The following is a 19,349-nucleotide window of genomic DNA, read 5'->3' as shown; positions in this document are numbered from 1 at the left end:
AAGGAGCCCAAGGGTTTTTTTTTTTTTTTTTTTTTTTATATAAATAGCTTGGTTCATTTTTGTAGCTCATTTTTGAGATCGAGTAACCAGAATGTTAGAATGTTAAATCTACCTACTCAGAGGTTTAAAGGCAAATCATGGCGGGCTTCTTGTGATACTTACAAGAAATAAAGCTTTTTAAAGCAGTTGTGATGTTTTGTTTGTTTGCTTTTGGTCTTTTTGCTGGATTTGTGAAGCTGAAAATGTATTTTAGTTGACACTTTAACCAAAATCATGCATTAAACTTGAAAGGGTAGATAGAAAGATTTCTTTATTTGTCAGTTTCTTTACAAAGTCTTTTTCAAACATCAATTCCATTTCCTTTTGTGGTTTGTTGCAGCAATTATTTAATTTATTTTTGTAACGAGTGCATTTGAAAAAAAAAAAAATCTATGTACAAAAATGTCCTATTGCAATTCACAATGATAAGCTTATAATTACAGTTGGAGCTGTCGGGTCGAATTTCGCGGGAAATGTCAGTTTATGAGAGATTACGATATCCTACTTCTTTGGATTTAAACCAATTCAGGCCCTTTACTTGCCGACAGGTAAGATTATATCTAGCAATCTTTATATATGGGATGTCGAGTGTTGCCTAACTTTTGTAACGTTAATACAAAACAAGTTATCCGCTCGAAATACATATACGGATAGTAGTTTTTCACAAGGGGTAATTTTGATATCGTTTGTGACATTCGTTTGAAAAAATTATCGCATGTTTCCATCTCAACCAATCCATTTCATATTATGATATGATATTCGTATTTCCTCCGCGAGTAACTTGCACTTTTACGCCTCAACCACTAGAAGGGAATCTTCCGTACTGCAGCTTTAATGTTAACATGTATCTCACTGAAGAGTTATGAAACGATTTAAATGGCGTGTAAATGCCCCCAATACTATCAATTCTATTTCCCCTATTTCTCTTCTGAGAAATCTGTCTGTATCATCCATTGAACTGAAACTACTGAACAGGAAGTGGTGATGTTTGGATTTATAATGTAGTCGTTGTACTTTACGACTTAGCGGTTTGAAAATCAAATAGCATATTACTTGCTGTATCCTGCTTACTATTATTTTGCATGTGACATCCAGGTATCATTATGGTAATGTATATTTGGCATTTAACTGTCTAAATCTTAAAACAACAAATAACGTTTAAAGTCACAGCTGCAAATGTAATACACTGACAGGACAGTAATTTTAGTATGTGTATAGTATCATTTAAAAGTAGATTTCATTATATTTTTAGTTTTCATGTTAATTTTAGTCGTTTTATCTATTTTTATTTTATTTAAGCTTTATTTCAAATAAAAAACATTTCTAAAAGTTCTGTTAACAGTATAACTACGAGTAGAGCACATTGCACTATGGGATACAGCAGGTGTGCAGTATGTGTTCTTTTTTTGTTTACTACTACAGATATTTTCAAATGTAGTAGTCATTCAAGTATTTTATGCATTTAGTGCACAGTATATACAGATACCGCAAAAACAGCAATTATTGTTACGCTATTCTGACCATAGCCTATTACTGCAGTATGTATTAGGGTTGCCAGCTTAAAGAGGTCTTGGATAAAAGCGTCTGCAAAATGACTAAATGTAAATGTAATAGAGGAGAAACAATAATGTACAGTATGTGGAAAATAATGTTTTTTTTACTTTAAACCGCATAAACACATTTCATTACACCAAATACACAAAATAATGTTCTTTTTAGCAACATCACATGACCCCTTTAAGAAAATGAAAATACGGGACAATTACCTTACGGGGGGTTGGGGGTCGAGTGACCGTGTATATAAACACACACACACACACACATAGTAACCTATGCATGAAAATGCGTATTTTTCAATTAAAGACAGCTTATAGATTTAATATGGGCTGCTTTTGGTGCTTGACACCTTTTTATTGGTCATTTTGTGTTTCAAGAATAAGGTCCAAGGTTAAGAATTATGCTATTAGTAAATATAAAATGTTTTTCTCTATTTAACAACATTACAATAGTGAAAGACGACTTCCCTTCTCACGTCTCTTGCGCGGCGGGATGTTGGACTCATGAAAAATAATCACGTAGTTTGTATTCACAAAAACTGATTTACAGAAGTGAAAACACGGACGGAATTGGCGTTAGCGCGAGCGCCGCTTGCTGTGAGGCGGGGAGCGACGAGCCGGTCCCGGCAGAGGATTGAGCAGCCTTCCTCGAACGGTTATGTTCACGATTTCTGATTTAGGCTACTTAACGTATACTGCGTGAGGGGGGCTGTGATTGGATGATGACAGGTATCGGCGATCATTCTCACGTGATCAGCACTGCTGCTGTTGTATCAGTCAGTGGTTAGATCAGTGTAGCAGTCAAAAAACGGGACAAATCAATTAGACCCAAAATACGGGACGGTTGGCAACCCTAGTATGTATGCAGTTAAGAGTGAACATTTTCTTTAAGCATGGAGCGAGATAACCTACTACATTTGTGCAGTATGAAACAGAATATTGTATTCTGTAAGGCAACCTTCCATTACCACAGCAATCACTGAACAAAACAGATTCATCTCATTTTCTGTGAAACAGTTAGGAGGCACAAAAAGTCACCCGCAGATATCATTCATTTTAGTAGTAATGATTTTATTCAGTTAAGAAATCAGCACATTGAACATATTTACCTCTTTATATACAATGGTCTATTGCACATTATGAAAAAGCAAAAAGGAAAAACACCATCACCACAGGCCTAACATGGGTAACAGCTTCTGCATTTACGATATTTACATTTTGTTTGTCTATTTAAGTTAGAGCCTTGCTTTATAGGCCAATTCACATTACACAGCACAATCTGAGGTTCTGATGTATTCACAGGAATATCTGAGGCATTTCTACTATATCATCCCTCAAAATGTGTTGTTAACCAGGCATCAGAAAATTTGGTCACTCTCAAAGGAATAATTAGGCTTAGGGATGTTCACACTTCCTCTGCTGGCTGAAAGAACACTTTACCACCCAGTCAGGGGTTACCTGTATTGTTTAAAATGTTAAATAAAACTATTTAAAAAGTCTGATTGGCAACAGTCAGCAGTATATTCACCTCAGAGAAAGAACACTGGATGCTTATCGCTCCTCTGAACTCATGGAAACCGATTTCAAGAGCACACCTGTATACTGTAGCTTAAGATCACTGCTCATTTGTTAGTGTCAGTGCATTTAATTCATGTTAAAAGTCCAAATGGCATTCAGCAGCAGCTATTCGACGTCTATGTGATCTGAAAATGAAAACATCAACAACAAAAAAAAAAACACTTTCAGTCTTCCAAGAGCTATGGCCATATGAACCAAGGCAAACATGAATGTTCACACAGTATAGCAATGACTGTAATGTGTTTGTGTGTGCGCTGTACAGTAGTTTGCAATAAATCCAGTGGTTTCAGACAAGGTAAAAAATAAGGAAATTCACAGGGATGGCTCCAGATAGCGGAAATGTATTAATACATTAAAGTGTTTCGAGTTAATGCTCATCTTTGTCTCTTTGACCTTTCTTCTCTTTCTCATCCTGCAGTGCCATGCCAAGTTTCTTAATGAGAACTGACAGAACTTTATCCAGAGGGTCCATCACTCCCCTCTGCAGCCACTTGGGAATTGTAGTCCTGGCATGGTGGAATCCCAGCTTCTGCAAGATGTAGTCCACCCCCACCGGATCGATCTTACGGCCCGTCCACGAGATCAACCTGAAACGTATCACGTCAAATGAATTCATCACCGACATCAAATGCATGAAAAGTTTGAGCTGTGCAGATGATGGTGAAGTGTACATTGTTAACACCACACATAACCACCTAGCAATGTCCTAGCAACACCTTAACCACTTCCTAGCATTAGCAAGGCTTAGCGACCGTCTAGCAACTACTTTTATCAACCAGCCATTCGGAAAACCTCAAATACCACATAGCAAAACCTGAGCAACCACCCAGAACCCTTTGCAACTGTCTATTAACACCTACACTGCCGTTCAAAAGTATGGGATCTGGAAGATTTTTAATCTGTAAGATTGTGTCTCAGAAATAAATTACATTTGAAAGTATATTAAAATAGGAAACCAATATTAGAAATTGCAAAAATATTTCACAATATTACTGTTTATCTGTATTTTTTATCAAATAAATACAGCCTTGTTGAGCATAAGAGCACAATTAAAAAACATTAAAAATCTTACTGATCCCAGACTTTTGAACGGCAGTGTAGATGGAACTGAACAGAGGTCAGAAGGGCCAGAGGTCATGTGACTGCAGCGTTACCGTAGTGTGGGCTCCAGATGCCACGTGTTACAGAGGAACTCTCTCCAGTCCACTGTAGTGTAGTTCACTCCATCTTCCTTTTCCTTCTTCTCTGACGAGGCCTCATCCTGCTGCACCGTGGGGCTCTTCTGACCGGGTCGAGACGCAAAGATGCGCGGGGCAAAGAGAGCTGGAACATGAGCGACATGCTTCACTACAGTGACAGGACATGTATGAAGACAGGAAATAGGGCAACTCTTCATTTCATTATCTCACCTTTCTCCTTTTCTTTCAAGTATGCGGACACCAGGTCATGCAGGAACATGATGAGCTCTGCATCCATGGTGACGCAGATGTGATTGGTGAACTCGGTCACCACACTGCTCTCCACTTTGGGCTTACTGCTGGCATCTGCAACACAGCTCAGAGTCAGCGAGGGTCCCGCACTCACTTTCAGACTATACCAGCTTAGCTGCCAGAGGCTGCCAGAATATTCAATTGGGGCAGTTTATAAGTCTGTACCACTGAGAGAAGGTTCCTCGGGGTCTTGTACGTGGATGGATTTGAACTGGAGCTGCATTTTGGGAAGGGCGAAGATGGTCTCGGTTTCATGGTTGTAGCTGGAGGTGCCCCTGAAGCCGCTCAGGAGGCTGGAGCTCTTTGCTGCTGCGCCGCTCTCAGAGTTGTTTGCATCCACGTTACGCAACAAGTTCAGCTCTGACACAAGAAAAAAAAAAAAAGAGAGAGAATTATTTCTTGGAAAAGAACAGAAAATATAGTAATCATAAACAGGTGACAGTGTTTAGGCAACAAGATGGCTTTACACTGGCTCTGTTCCAGAACCTAGTGAGCTGCCTGTAGAAACTCTAACCCATGCAAAGGCTTTTCCACAAGACAGAATTGAGCAAGAAAAAAAAAAATGTATCGTTTTGCCTAAAGCATCATACTACATGTATGTTTTGGAGAATGCAATCCCATAATGCACTACAAAGAGCTAAGTGGGAAAAGAAATTCTAAATTAGGAAGTGAAAGCAATGTCTATTACAAATATACAAATATAATCACTTCTGAAAAGTATAAATAAAATTGTTCAAATCAAATCTAATTCAAAACAGATGTCTACAAAACGCTTCTGTATGCTGTTGAGTTTTATGCTTTTAATTTTCAAAATCTTTGAAAATGGATTTAGAATGTAGTCTCCTGCGCAGTTCAAATTAGAATAACATATCTGAAACGGTTCAAATTATTTAGGTAAATTCTGATATTAGAACTGTTTAGGTATCACATTCTCGTGAAACAACACCAATGAATATTGTAACATCCTAACTGTAAAATAAATGTAGAAAATATAAGTTTTGCACAAGTTTTATAAAATGATGAACCTCACATTGCAGTCTAATAACTGATTTTATATGATATATATAATTGGTATAAACAAAAACAGCAGACTGGGCTGAAAAAAACAATGCTAATTCACTCTCTGACAGTAAATGGTGCTTATGTAAAAGAAATACAGTGGTTAACCCCTGTAAACAAAGCAGATGCCTAATAAAGTATTTTTTTTTAAGTGCATCCGAAAATGCCATGGGAACTTTTCTGAAGACAGATTATCATGGCCAAACGAAACCATGGTTTCGATATTGCGATATCTCAAGAAATGTAGGAGAAAAATTGCTGTCAGATTCGTTTACCTAAAGAAAAAAGATAGAAGAGATAGAAAGAGATTTTGTAACCACAGCTGTACAAAAACATACAACAAGAACTTACTGCTGATTGGCACTTCGTGCAGACTAGGGTGTCTACAGCTTGTCTTTTTTATGGAATCAATAAACTGGCAAGCAAACTTTTTTTGCTTATGGGTTGAGTGTCTTGCTTTCGTCTGTCATCTTCGATTGCATGGTTTTGTGTGGCATTAGTAGTAACACACCGCGTTGTCTTTTTTTTATACCACTTTATATTATGCTGGAGTGTCAATCAGACACAACATTATTTACGATAATAAGACGTTTAGTGCTAACATATCTATCACCTCATGTCATTTTGATTTTCATTTGTTATATTAGATAGCAACTTGTCTTTTGAAAATCATATTTCCCATGTTACAAAAACAGCATTCTTCCATCTTAGAAACATTGCCAAGTTACGAAACATGTTACCCGTTTCTGATGCAGAAAAGCTAGTTCATGCATTCATGACCTCTAGACTGGACTATTGTAATGCACTGCTAGGTGGTTGTCCTGCATCTTCAATAAACAAGCTACAGGTGGTCCAAAATGCAGCGGCTAGAGTCCTTACCAGGTCAAGAAAATATGATCATATTACCCCAATTTTACAGTCTCTGCACTGGCTACCTATTAAGTTCCGTATCAGTTACAAAATATTATTATTTACCTATAAGGCCCTTAATGGGTTAGCTCCTGCGTACCTAACTAGTCTTCTACCACGCTACAATCCATCACGCTCCCTAAGGTCGCAAAACTCTGGACTTTTGGTAGTACCTAGGATAGCAAAGTCCACTAAAGGAGGTAGAGCTTTTTCACATTCGGCTCCCAAACTCTGGAATACCCTTCCTGATAACGTTCGGGGTTCAGACACACTCTCTCTGTTTAAATCTAGATTAAAGACACATCTCTTTAGCCAAGCATTCACATAATGTATCTCATAACCTTGTACTTCAGATACATCTGATCAAATGCACATTTTCATTCTTTTGCTTGGGTTGAACACATAATTTTTTTGCTTAGTTGGAACAGCAGCTACGCTAATTTTTCTCTATTACCTTCTCTGTTTCTGCCATTACACAAGCTTCAGTCTGGATCCAGAACACATGAGAAGAGATGATGCCAACCCCTCAGAGGACCTCAGATGATGCCAACCCTGAAACAACATACAGAACTACCACATTTTGCTATAAGTTTGATTGCATCATATAATAATTGCTGTTAATAGTGTTCATCGTCTGTTTTATTACGTCTTAAATAGATTTTTCCATACATTTCTGCCATATGTACATGAACTGACAGTCACCACTGATAAGCTACCACTAAATATTGTAGAAACTTAATTTGCTGTAAAGTTGCTTTGCAACGATTTGTATCGTGAAAAGCGCTATACAAATAAACTTGAATTGAATTTGATGGTGAATACTAGCATACTGCAACACCCCTACAAGAGAAGCACTGTTTATTTACAGATTTGCTCTGTAACTTCTGAGATTCTCTTTCATGCCTTAGAAGGCAGCTGCTTATTGGGCAACAGACAGCAAGGCAGCTCAGCGAGTGTGCAATGTTTACCTTCATTCCTCATGGCAGTGACATAGTTGAACCATTCTTTGACTGTAGCCACCCCATGCGGGGGGTTTTCATGGCGGCGGCGGGTAACCTTAGTGATGGTTGCCATTGGGCTCTCCAGAGCACCGCAAGGCTTGGTTACCATTGTATTATGCCCAAGGTGAAAGTCAAGGGTTTGAACGATGTATGTAGAATCATCGCTGGAGCCTAGACAAATAACACAACCTGTAAGTTTGAATTTATGAAAGCTCTCTAAAATGATTGGTTGAATGGATGGATGGAAAGTTAGCACTAGGTCTGTACCATCCTCCCAGATCTTCTGTGCTTCAGTCCAGAAGGCGATGTTGGGCTCTTCCAGATGGAACAGCACCCAAGACTTGGAACGGAAGTTAGGCCCGTGGAAACAAGCCAGAGTCATGTGATTGCCATGGAGACTCATGGAGCCACCCAGCTGCACAGCATCCTCTGGAAGAGGCATCTGGAAGAGGGAAATGTGACATCCTGCCACCATCTTCAACACACTGGGCCAATGCCTGTGATGAGCTGCATCCATATCTAAAAGAAACAGACATTTATGTTGGTCCTTAGTATAATTTTATTAACAAATTTTTCTGTTAAATCTAGAAAAGTCACAAGCACACTAACAGAGTTCAGCTGCTCCTTTGTCCGTGTTGATGACCGGGGTTTTGGGAGGCATGTATGGCACCGGGCCCCAGCTGGACAGGGCTCGCTTGCTGGTGTCAAACTGCAGTGTGAAGAACTCCTGCAGCTTCATGCCGATCTTTATCAGGTCAGGGGTTGTGGAGCGGGAGATGATCACCTGGAATATGTCCCACTGCAGGTCTCCATGTACAAAGATCTCACTGGAGCAGATACACATCAGTGAATGTGGTCATCTTTTACATAATCTTCACTAATATGATTGGCAGTTCTTACCTTTTCTCAGAAAGACTGGCCTCGGTCGTGCAGAGGTTCACCTTCCACTCGTCCTGGAGTTGCAGGTCAGCATTACTGAAGATGCCCATCAATATGCTGGAGCCCATGTAGTCCAGCCGGGCCTCTGTGGAGCCCATGGTGATCTGGATCTTATGACTGGGCTGCTGATTTGGATGTTCTGAAATATGAGCTAAAAGAACAACCAGTTCTCAGTCACTGAAGAGGATGACAAGACACCAGTGTTGTGTGCCATACAGAATTGAAAAGGCCTTTTCATTTCCAAATCAAATTCTGAATATCAATTCAAATGGAATGTAGTTAAAGCTGTGTAGTTAAATTGAAGTATGGGCAGATCTTTTCTTCTGTATTATGACATACATCCAAGTGCAACAGATCACTAAGAAAAAAAAAGTAGGGGAGGGACTTTTATCTATTGGTTGTTGATTTAATGGAGGCAGATCTGTGCTTGCAGTCGAGTAAGAGGTAGAGGTGGAGTTTAAGCAGACTAAATGATTGGAGAATTCCTGCATATGTCACCAGAGTGAAGTCTGTTATGACATTTTTATTAAAAATTACAAGGGCAAAAAAAGAAATATATGTATACAGTTCAGTTATACAGTATACTCATTCACAATAAGCATTTTGAAAATTTAGTTTTTTTTTTGTTTTTTTTTTACACATTACCCATAAACCTGTTATCATACTCAACATATGAAGAGTTCATTTGCAAAAACCGATAACTCCATTTTTATTTATTTTCAGAAATCACTTTTTTTTTTATTGTGCAGTCCAAGTAATATCAATCAAACTGCAGTTGGGTTGTTTTGATTAAGTAATAATAACTTAAACAAATACAGGTAATTTACTAAATTAAAGTTCATTAAAAGTTAGTTTTTTTAGCAAAAGCAGATAACTCCAACAGTCATTTTTTGGCAAAAGCAGATAACTCCACATTTCATGTTTTAGAGTTAAAAAAAAACACTCTTTTAATCTTTGTAATCTCCTCAGATGACAATGTAGATGCCTGACAAACGTTGTTGTGATCATAAACTGTATGCAATACACAGAGCTTTTCCCTCACCACTGTAACGTGCTGCTTTTGCAAGGTATAGTGAAAGAGTTTCAGCTTTTATTTTTCTTTACGCCCTGAAGAAGATATCACGGGTTCATCAAGTTCATCAAAATTATCCATTCTTGATCACTTTTAGCAAGCTTTGATGAAACTCCTCAGCTAGCACGTCTTTTCAAATGGAAGTAGCCTTGTCACCTGACCTGAATAAAGCACGCAGATTCGCTAAAATGGACTTATCGGCTTCTGTTCACAAACAACAAGGGCGCTTGTCGGCTTCTGCTGTAAAACGTTAACTCGCAATGCCTTGAATGTGAACAATACCGCTTTTTTGACAAAACGTGTTTAGGGTTTAGATCGTGCTTTATGTGGAGAATAATGCACGGCAATCAGATCATTTTGTCTGAAATTGGCATTTATCGGTTTTTGCAAATAAACTCTTCATATGCTATTACCATAAATGCGATGAAATTCACCTATAGAAATAAATACTTAAATTATAAAATTATTATGAAACTATTATACTAATATTATACCACTATACTATTTAACTTTATATTAAATCATTTTATGGACCAAGGAGAAATACCATTAATAGAACGTAATATACTAAATATATAAAACCAATAGATTGAGTCAATAGCAATATTTACTTTTATAAAGTTATCTAAAATCAATAAGGTGGATATTTTGTGGTGGTGAATGGCAAAATTAAAGTCCGTTTTGATAGCCACTGCAACTGGTTTAACACTATAACATCATTAGAATTATGCATTAATTAGAGAAAATACGTATTCATGAAAAAAAAATTATATCAGATTTAGAGGTAGTAACTTCTCTCTCTTAAAAATAAAGTAAAATAAATAAATAAATAAAAGTGTACTTACAGACCATCTCAAGTGTGTTGACATCAATGTTGCCACCCACCACTCCTCCTTTGGAATCCAGTTTGGAGCGGCCCAGTCCAACAGACATGCTGATCTCACGATCTCTGTTACTGCCCACTGACAGACGGCCCTGACTCTTCAGCCCACTTGTTGTCCAACTGTTCAAACACACATTCATAATTAGACATCAGACAGAGTGATATTAAGCGCCTTAAAAGCTCCACCAATCAAATTGTTTCAATATGTCTCTCGTACGTATTGTTGCCCATGACGTTGCTCATGTTCATCTGGACATTAAGCTGTTTAAGGTTGATGGCGAACACCACCAGCGTCTCCCATGGCGAACCCTGCTGTGCTGCTGCTTTTCCATTCCGGAACGATGGGGTGGAGGTCTTGGTAACGGAGTCTGTAGAAACACACAGACACACAACATTGGTTTTTATATGTAAGCCCCAGAGCAGCACATCATCAGCAGAGCTCCAGCAGCATGTACATGGTGCGTACCTCTGCGTGGTGCTGAGTCGTCGGACACGCTGCGGGAACGTCCGGTGGCAGGTGATTTGAGGTGTGCGTGGCTTGGTGTGGCATCAGTGAAGATGGAGGAGGAGGGGTGTTGAGTGGTCTGGCCGTCCCATGTCCTCCAGTACGCTTTACGGCTGGACTCAGGAGACAGGTGCTGTGCAATGCTCTCCACAGAGTCTGGCGTGGCAGGACCTGAGGCTACAACACACATCTGCTCTTAGTATCAACACTTTCCAGCATTCATTTGGAGATGTAAGATGCATACCTCTGTGCACACTGTCTGCGCAGACATATGTCATCAGCGCCTTCCAGCAAGAGTTAAAGGCGCTATTATTGTAATATTATGTGCCTTGTACTGTAATGTTTTGTCACCGGTAAATGAGACATGAGGTGATCTAACAGTGTTGCATTCAACCCTCCATCAACGCCATCTCTCATCGTATCGCAGGTTAGTCTCTGCTCTGACGGAGCGCGTTCATGTGTTTTGGGGAGGCGTGGCTTTGCAGAGTGATTATGCAGTGAGGGTGGGGTCGTGGGGATCTTGCTTTCAAAGCTAACTTGCTATCGCTAGCCTTTCCGAAATCGCCTACCCTACCTTTAATGATCCCTTTATGACCTTTTTGGATTTTTTACGTTTTGGTTACCTTGACTTTCAATGGAGAGACAGAAACCTCTCAGATTTCATTAAAAATACCTTCATTTGTGTTTTAAAGATTAACCAAGGTTTTATGGGCTTGGAATGGCATGAAGCTGACTAAATGATGGCAATTTTTATTTTTAGGTTTAAACCACTCAATACCTCAAACCTAGATTCATCAATTCATAAAGGGTAGAATAGTCAAAAGGAAAATAGCATTTTCTCTTATTTTCTAGTTTTTTATGTAGCTTTGTCAATGACATTCTGCCTAAAAGGCATCTTTTCACTGCTGCAGATGAAACAAGTTTTGGCCATGTACGGTTCAATGAAGCTGCCAGCTGAGCACCAGTGAGGGGTCTGTTTCTCAAACTAGAAACTCTGATGTGCTTGTTCTTGTCCAGCAGGCATCTGTCACGGTTATATACCGTTTGCTTTCTTCTTTCCAGACAGCAGCGCATGAAATAGCCTCCATCTCTCCAAAGAACAACTGATGAAATGTTTTTTTTTTTATGTTGTTGTTTTTTTGGCTATTTCTGAAACCAAAATTGGACTTCAGAAAAGGAAGTGTGCTCAATACTCCAACAACTGAAAAAACATTGTATTGTGATTGCCACACTTCAGTAGCACAACTTTTTCAACTCAGATGATAAGGCTTTATATAAAAAATATGAAAATATATAAAAATACATGAAAATAAGAAAATAAAAAGTATTTAAAGACCTATTTAAAACTTAATAATAATTTACAATATTACAATTAAATGCTACTTTTGTGAAGCATCTCTGCATCAACTTAATAGTGATTCCAAACTGTCGAACAGTATTGTAATGATGAGAGTGTATATGTATAACCTGGTAAGTTAATGGTCTGGTCTCCTAAAAACAATCTCCTGGCAATGCTTCTGCGGTACCAAGCATGGGGAAACGCAAGAATCTCACTCAGACGTCTCATGTCGTACTTGAAGGAAGCAGAACCGATATCACACACCGCTGGTAAAAAAAAAAAAGCACACACACACATTGTCATGAATTAGTTATTGAGACAACTGAAAGATTCCCTTTTATTGCATTTCATTATTAAACAAACTACCATTCAAAAGTCTGGGGTTAGAATTGTTTCTTATGCTCACCAAGGCTGCATGTATTTGATCAAAGGTACAGTAAAACAGTAATACTGTGAAATATTATTACAATTTAATGTTTCTTTGGTGATCAAGAAACATTTTTTATTATCATCAATGTGGATATGAAAACGTGATAAATTGTTTTAGGATTGTTCCATGAATAGAAAGTTCAAAAGAACAGCATTTATTTGAAATACAAAACTTTTTAACATTATAAATGTCTTTACTGTCAGTTTTGATCAATTGAATGCATCGTTTAAAAAAAAAAAAAAAAAAAGTATCTTACTGACCCTAAACTTTTGAACAGCAGTGTAACACTTTAGCATTCATGCATAATGCTAAAGTATGAGACATATGGAAAAAGCTTTAGTAGGGTGATATAATCAGACATCCTGAAGGAAACCTCAGTACTTTATTTTGGGAATTCCACGTGACTAGGCTGTCATGCTCTGCCCGTTCCCCTGCATCTCTGTGTCCAGCCCCACAATTACAACACTCTTTGACAGCAAACAGGAAGGGATTCAACATTGATGTTTTAATACAGGCCACTCAGTTTGAAGGTCTTGCTTATGGAACGTGGCTGAAGCAGGGACGCTTTACAGAGCACTTGATCAGCAATCAACCATAATGTGAACAGGAGAAAATATTTACTTTCATTAATGTATAGGCCGATTTGTCCACAACCAACCATCCAGAATTCAACATATTTCTCTTTTGGATCTAAAAAAATACACTACCATTCAGAAGTTTGGTCTCTGTTTTAAAAAAAAAAAAAAAAAAAAGTATCTTACTGACCCTAAACTTTTGAACAGCAGTGTAACACTTTAGCATTCATGCATAATGCTAAAGTATGAGACATATGGAAAAAGCTTTAGTAGGGTGATATAATCAGACATCCTGAAGGAAACCTCAGTACTTTATTTTGAATTCCTCACCTGAGATGTTGATAAGAGTTGTGTCCATCTTCCCACCCTTGCTGGCAATGAATGTATCAATAAATGCTGGACATCCTGTCCGTCTCATCCGGGAAAGGCTGACTTTTACAAACTCCAGGTTGATGGAGAGAGAGTCTTTCCTGCCCGTCACTGAAGAGGCCTCCTCGTCAACTCCTCCTAAACAAACCAAAGTCATCTACAGAGTCTTACAATGTTCTTTACAGTATACAAGCTGTTACATATAAACTGTCATAATATTTTTGAGTACTGTCTCTGCATGGGGCTCTCACCCAGTGGTCCTGGTCCAGGTGGGAGGCCAGTAACTGCAGACTTCTGTTTGCCGGCTCCATAAGGATGAAACACATACAGTGAAAAATCTGACATACAGGCGGTGAAACTCAGACCTGATGAGTTTAAGGGTGGGCCTGTTAGATCTGATTGGCTGCTGTGGTGGCGACTCCGGCCTGGAGGACTGCCTAACCCTGTGGATGGACCTGAGGGATGGAAGAAGTTTCAGTGGTTCCATTAGCCAATACACTCTCAAACCAATAAGAACTAAAAGAAACACCACTTATTGACCACGTATTTCAAAATTACATAAGAGAGATTTTCAGTACAGTACATTTCTACCTTTGCTTCCAGGCACTCTGTTGGCATTGTGGACCGATGGAGGTGTGGAGGAGGGTGTGTGTTGTCCCTCAGATGGATGGGTGGTGGGCTCAAGCTCACCTCTATTGGATGAGAACACCAGGTCTAAAGAGGGAAGTTTCAGCATACACTCCACTCGAGACATGGGCAGACAGCTGAACCGGATCTGAGATGGCTGAGAAACAAACGAGACGAAATTAGCCAACCACTTTGAGATGGTTACTACTAGTGAGTATTGCTTGAAGGAATGCTGGTATACCTGCACCCTGACATAAACTACCACATCCACAGGGAAGGAAGAGTATGGAGATGTAGCAGAAGACACAAGAGACACCTGAGACTCCTCCAGAGGCTCCACGGAATCAAATTGACCTACATCCTCCTCAGGAACATTCAGAGCTACACAAACACACATTGAATATCAGCATAAAGTATACACACAGAAACACCTGACAGAATTGTGTTTTGTTATTTTAGAAAGCAAAGCGACAAATGTTAAATCAAAAAGCACACTGACTTGTGTAGTTCCTGTCGACTGGTGTGATGGGAATGGTCTCCAGCGCTTTCTCCAGGAAGTCTAGCAGACATGGACTGATGACCATTTCCTCTGGCAGTGTCTGGAGAGCTACCCATGCATACAGCTTAGCTGTCTTCACCCCTACACTTGCTTTACCTTTAGCTGCTCACGCAAACACAAAAACACAGACAAAAAGTTAAAAAACAATCCTTCTCTGTTGCCAATTTATTAAATTATCATGACAGATTCCTGTTCAGGATGCAAACATATGGCATCTAATGCAGCTCCTGCATGCACGCAATATGCATGATGCACAGTAATGCAGCCAAAACACCCAGAAATTGTTTAACACAAGCATAAGACGCAATGAAATGTCATAGAAAATGGTAAAAAAGTGCAATCAATGAATAGCAATGTCCAGAACTATTAATAGCTTGCAGTTTAAATCACCACCCACATTCATTTGTATGGAAAAGAGAAGCTTGAACACTCAACCTAAAATCTCAATTTGTGTTTCAATGAAACAACATGAGGCGGAGTAATTTCTTTTCTTAATTTTTTTGTGAACTATTCCTTGAAACAATTGCTGAGATACTGAGTGATATGCATTTTATTCATTTAGAAGATACTTTTATCCAAAGTGACTTCTGGGGATTTACTGTTATTTAATATATATTGCTGTATTTTTGTTTTTTTACTACTGTTCAAAAGTTCAGGGTTGGTAAATATTTTTAAAGAAATAAATACATTTATTTAGCAAGGAATTAAATTTAAAAGGAATTAAAATTAAAGACTTCTATTTCAAGCATATGCTGTTTTTTAAACTTTCTATTCATCAAAGAATCCTAGAAAAAAGTATCAGTTTCTATAAAAAAACTTTCAAATTCAATAATCAGAAATGTTTCTTAAGCATCAAATCAGCATATTAGATTTCTGAAGCATCATGTGACGCTGAAGACTGGAGTGATGACTGTTGAAAATGTAGCTTTGCATCACAGGAATTAAATACATTTTTTAATATATTAAAATAGAAAACAGGTATTTTATATTAGAATATCACTTAACAATAGTCTCTTTATACTGTATTTTTTAATCAACCGATCCCAAACTTTTGAACAATATTGTATACACTTTTCAAATTTGAACTGATATCAGAAAGATGAAGCAAACAGTGAAAGAGGACAAACAGAAACTGTCGTCAATAATATTATAAAAACAACTAATAACAGAAGCTTGTCTCAACCAAAGCACATAAGCAGTAAACACACAGAACCACAGCAGAAAGAAAGACCCTGCAGAGGCAACTGTGAACCCTGATCCTAGATAGTCGTGCACTACAGTGGAGCTCAGAGCTGTGGGCCATGCTCCAGTGACTGAGACGAGGCTGAGCGCATGCAGGAAGCCAGTGGCAGACGACGAGACAGGAATAGAGTGTGTACCTGAAGGGAGGGGAGGGGGAGGTGGGGAGAGGAGTGTGTTAGTCTTGCCAGGGCCTGAGGCTGGTGGTGCGAATGCGTCTCTCATACCATACAGCTTGGACTCTTTGGAAAGGGTTCTGGGAAGGGACGATCCACGTGAGGCATTGGGCGACTCCGTCTTCAGCATTTTAGAACTGTAATGCAGCTGTAAAAGAAACAGAGAGCTACAGTTATCCAATCATGAAAAGTATACATTAATGCATCAATTTGGATTTGTCTTTTTTTTTTTTGGGCTGTGGTTTTTGCAGTGGTTGAGCATTGTAACCCATAAGATTGGTTGTTGGTTGCATGAATGTAAGTGCAATTCAGATGCATTTAAATAGGTCTATAGACCTATGAGTGTATTTGGGTGTTTTACACATCAAAATGAGTGCTGATATAACACCATCTGACACTCAAATCTCAAAATATACGTCTCAAATTAGAAGAAAATAGGCAAAAAAAATTCTACGGTGTGAACCTGACTTTACTTGAACCACAAGAAAATACACATAGCTGTGTGAAGCATGTCAAAAGACCCACAGCAGACCTTAACATCCACTCCAGGGATGTAGAAGACAGTGGTCTCAATATCACTGTTCTTGCTCTGCAGAGAGGTGGGCACTCGCTTAGCATTCAGTAGTTGGGAGCTTGAGGCAAAACTGTGCTGCTGCTTTCGCTTCTTAGGAGGAGATTCCTGATCCAGACTCCTCGAACTCCGCTCACAACTTCTAAACAACAGAACGAGAATGAGAAATAAATTTTTACAGGAGCACTTTGCAGCCCTGATCAAAATCCAAACCAAAAGAGTGATGCAGGGATGACGTTTTTGTAGACCAAAACATGGGAAGTTTTTTTTTCCGGTTCCATCATCCTGAAGTCAATGGGTTTTATGAATGTGTTTTTTGGTTAAATGTGAGGTTGTTGACATCCCACACTTATGCAAATCATTCTAACTCAAACTTTCACAGGAATTGTTTGTTAAATAAAAACTAAAAGAGTTGTTGGAAGCTTAATGGTGGTGTTGCTATAACCATATGACCGTAGTATAGTTTGTCTTTTTACTTCGGACTGTATTTAGGCTTCAAAGTTCAGTGAAGTTGCGTTCATTTGAGAAGATTGTCATTATGAACATAGCGTGCAAGAATCATTAACTTTTGTGGGTCACGGAGTTTATTTTTTTGCAAAAATCCAAAAGCCAATGGAAAATCCTATTGAGTTTTTGCCGAGAGAACCAGGGTGATTCTAACTTCCAGGTTGGCCATCAAATATATGTCATCACTGCAGTGCTCGATCCATTAAATACAACATGACATAGTGTTGTCCATTTTGTTGTGTCTCTTGACCTCCTCAGTGCAAGATCTTCATGCTCGGGGGGCTGGGTGCTGGGGTGTAGCATACACTTGCCGCTGTCGATCTCAACGCGCACGTCCAGCTCGAAGTCAATGTTCCGCTCGGTGGGTGGAGTTAATGCTCCACGCTGAGGGGGTGTAGCCGGCCAGCGCTCACTGAATAATGCAGACAGCGCAGATGACTTTCTCTGAGAGCCCCTGAGAAATACAAACATACAGACTGTCAGTTTAGTGAGTGTAATTGTGTTTGTGGAGTGTTTACATGTGCTGTGTGTTCAACACACCCTGGTCTGCGATAATAGCTTTGTGGTCTTTCCCTGACAAACTCGTCGTCTTTGTCCGAATCCTCTGAAGAAGTCGAGGAGAGGTCGTCACGGCGACTGTCATCAGGCTGGAAGGGAACGGTTGGTGAAAAGACTACGGGTGTGCCAGGGGCACTGAACACTGAGCATGATGGGTAATGGGCAGGATCATCAATGGTGACAGACAACAGGTCCAACTCTGTCTCCTCCGGGAACTTCAACAACCAGTGAAAGCCAACAGTCAGATGGTTGGTCTATATTAGGGCTGTGCAAATAATCGAATGCGATTTTCATGCGCATCTCGTCAGTAAAGCCGGTTCTGTGATTAGTAGTAAATCTCCAGCACGTGCTTTCAGATGGAGCGGCATTTACTACACAGAGCCGTAGTTCACTGACAAGCTACGCAATATCGCATTCATAATCGGCAATGAATCGCCTGCGATTTTGCGTAGCTTGTCAGTGAACTATGGCTCTGTGTAGTAAATGCCGCTCCATCTGAAAGCACGTGCTGGAGATTTACTACTAATCACAGAACCGGCTTTACTGACGAGATGCGCATGAAAATCGCATTCGGTTATTTGCACAGCCCTATCCTATATATCTATCCATCTATTCATCAATTTCTCTCTCCTAAAGGATTTATGTCTCTTCGACTACATGAGTGGATCTAACAAAAACATATCTAGGTCACATGTCACCACAAAATCAAAAGAAAAAAAAGAGAAAAAATAAATCAAGTGTATTTTAAGGATCATGATATTAGTGACTTGTTAAATTTATCATTATCTCCCAATATTGGATGTTTAACTTTAACAAATCTCAAAATGAAATTCTTTCATACTTTAAATTTTTATGTTAAAGGTGACATATCATGAAAATCTGACTTTTCCAGGTTTTAAGTGCTATAATCAGGTCCCCAGTGCATCTAGCAACCAAGACAAGCGCGTCTGATTTCGCTCCCTTGGTGACGTGGCAAAGGGATCTCATTATAATATTACCGCCCCTTAATCTGTAAATTTACACCCACGGCGCCGTCATTTGATTTCGCAAGCAACAACAGTGTGCCAGTTCTAATGCCATGGCGAAAGTTTGAGCAAAACATGCTAACTGTTCTGTCTTTGGCTGCACAGACGAGCACAGAACACTATTTAGATTCCCAGCCTCAGAGGAGACAAGAGAGCAGTGGATTTATTGATTTATTTACTGTATATTGCTGCTGCCACACAGATCTAAAATAAACATGCGATTTATTTCCCAGCAGTTTACCTTCACAGTCATAACCTACTGTTTTTGTAACTTATGTGTGTTTTTAACGTAAACTTGTGTGTGAATGAGAGCTTAGTTTAGTACTCGCATGCTGTGACAGCC

At 39.1% G+C, this 19,349-nt stretch overlaps 1 protein-coding gene across 1 annotated transcript in view; it reads right to left on the bottom strand.

The window, feature by feature from the left end:
• Window positions 1-2,827: 2,827 nt before the first annotated feature.
• Window positions 2,828-19,349, bottom strand: part of LOC107666375 (uncharacterized protein KIAA1109-like) — a 57,731-nt gene continuing 41,209 nt past the window's right edge. Inside the window, exons 64-84 of the mRNA XM_016457633.1 lie at window positions 17,964-18,196; window positions 17,674-17,877; window positions 16,878-17,058; window positions 16,310-16,493; window positions 14,871-15,032; window positions 14,613-14,752; window positions 14,336-14,528; window positions 13,996-14,199; window positions 13,706-13,882; window positions 12,499-12,636; window positions 10,993-11,208; window positions 10,744-10,894; window positions 10,489-10,646; window positions 8,533-8,722; window positions 8,242-8,459; window positions 7,900-8,151; window positions 7,600-7,803; window positions 4,829-5,023; window positions 4,583-4,717; window positions 4,328-4,496; window positions 2,828-3,760 (exon numbers count right to left, since the gene is read on the bottom strand). Coding sequence (XP_016313119.1) covers window positions 3,541-3,760; window positions 4,328-4,496; window positions 4,583-4,717; window positions 4,829-5,023; window positions 7,600-7,803; window positions 7,900-8,151; window positions 8,242-8,459; window positions 8,533-8,722; window positions 10,489-10,646; window positions 10,744-10,894; window positions 10,993-11,208; window positions 12,499-12,636; window positions 13,706-13,882; window positions 13,996-14,199; window positions 14,336-14,528; window positions 14,613-14,752; window positions 14,871-15,032; window positions 16,310-16,493; window positions 16,878-17,058; window positions 17,674-17,877; window positions 17,964-18,196 — 3,924 coding nt within the window. The 3' untranslated portion in view covers window positions 2,828-3,540. The remainder of the gene's footprint in view (window positions 3,761-4,327; window positions 4,497-4,582; window positions 4,718-4,828; window positions 5,024-7,599; window positions 7,804-7,899; window positions 8,152-8,241; window positions 8,460-8,532; window positions 8,723-10,488; window positions 10,647-10,743; window positions 10,895-10,992; window positions 11,209-12,498; window positions 12,637-13,705; window positions 13,883-13,995; window positions 14,200-14,335; window positions 14,529-14,612; window positions 14,753-14,870; window positions 15,033-16,309; window positions 16,494-16,877; window positions 17,059-17,673; window positions 17,878-17,963; window positions 18,197-19,349) is intronic.

Source organism: Sinocyclocheilus anshuiensis, unplaced genomic scaffold (genome assembly GCF_001515605.1).
Source record: "Sinocyclocheilus anshuiensis isolate Anshui unplaced genomic scaffold, SAMN03320099.WGS_v1.1 scaffold63, whole genome shotgun sequence".
Taxonomy (NCBI): Eukaryota; Metazoa; Chordata; class Actinopteri; order Cypriniformes; family Cyprinidae; genus Sinocyclocheilus; species Sinocyclocheilus anshuiensis.
The sequence above is the reverse complement of the archived record's forward strand: the minus strand, read 5'-3'. Positions and strand labels throughout refer to the sequence as shown.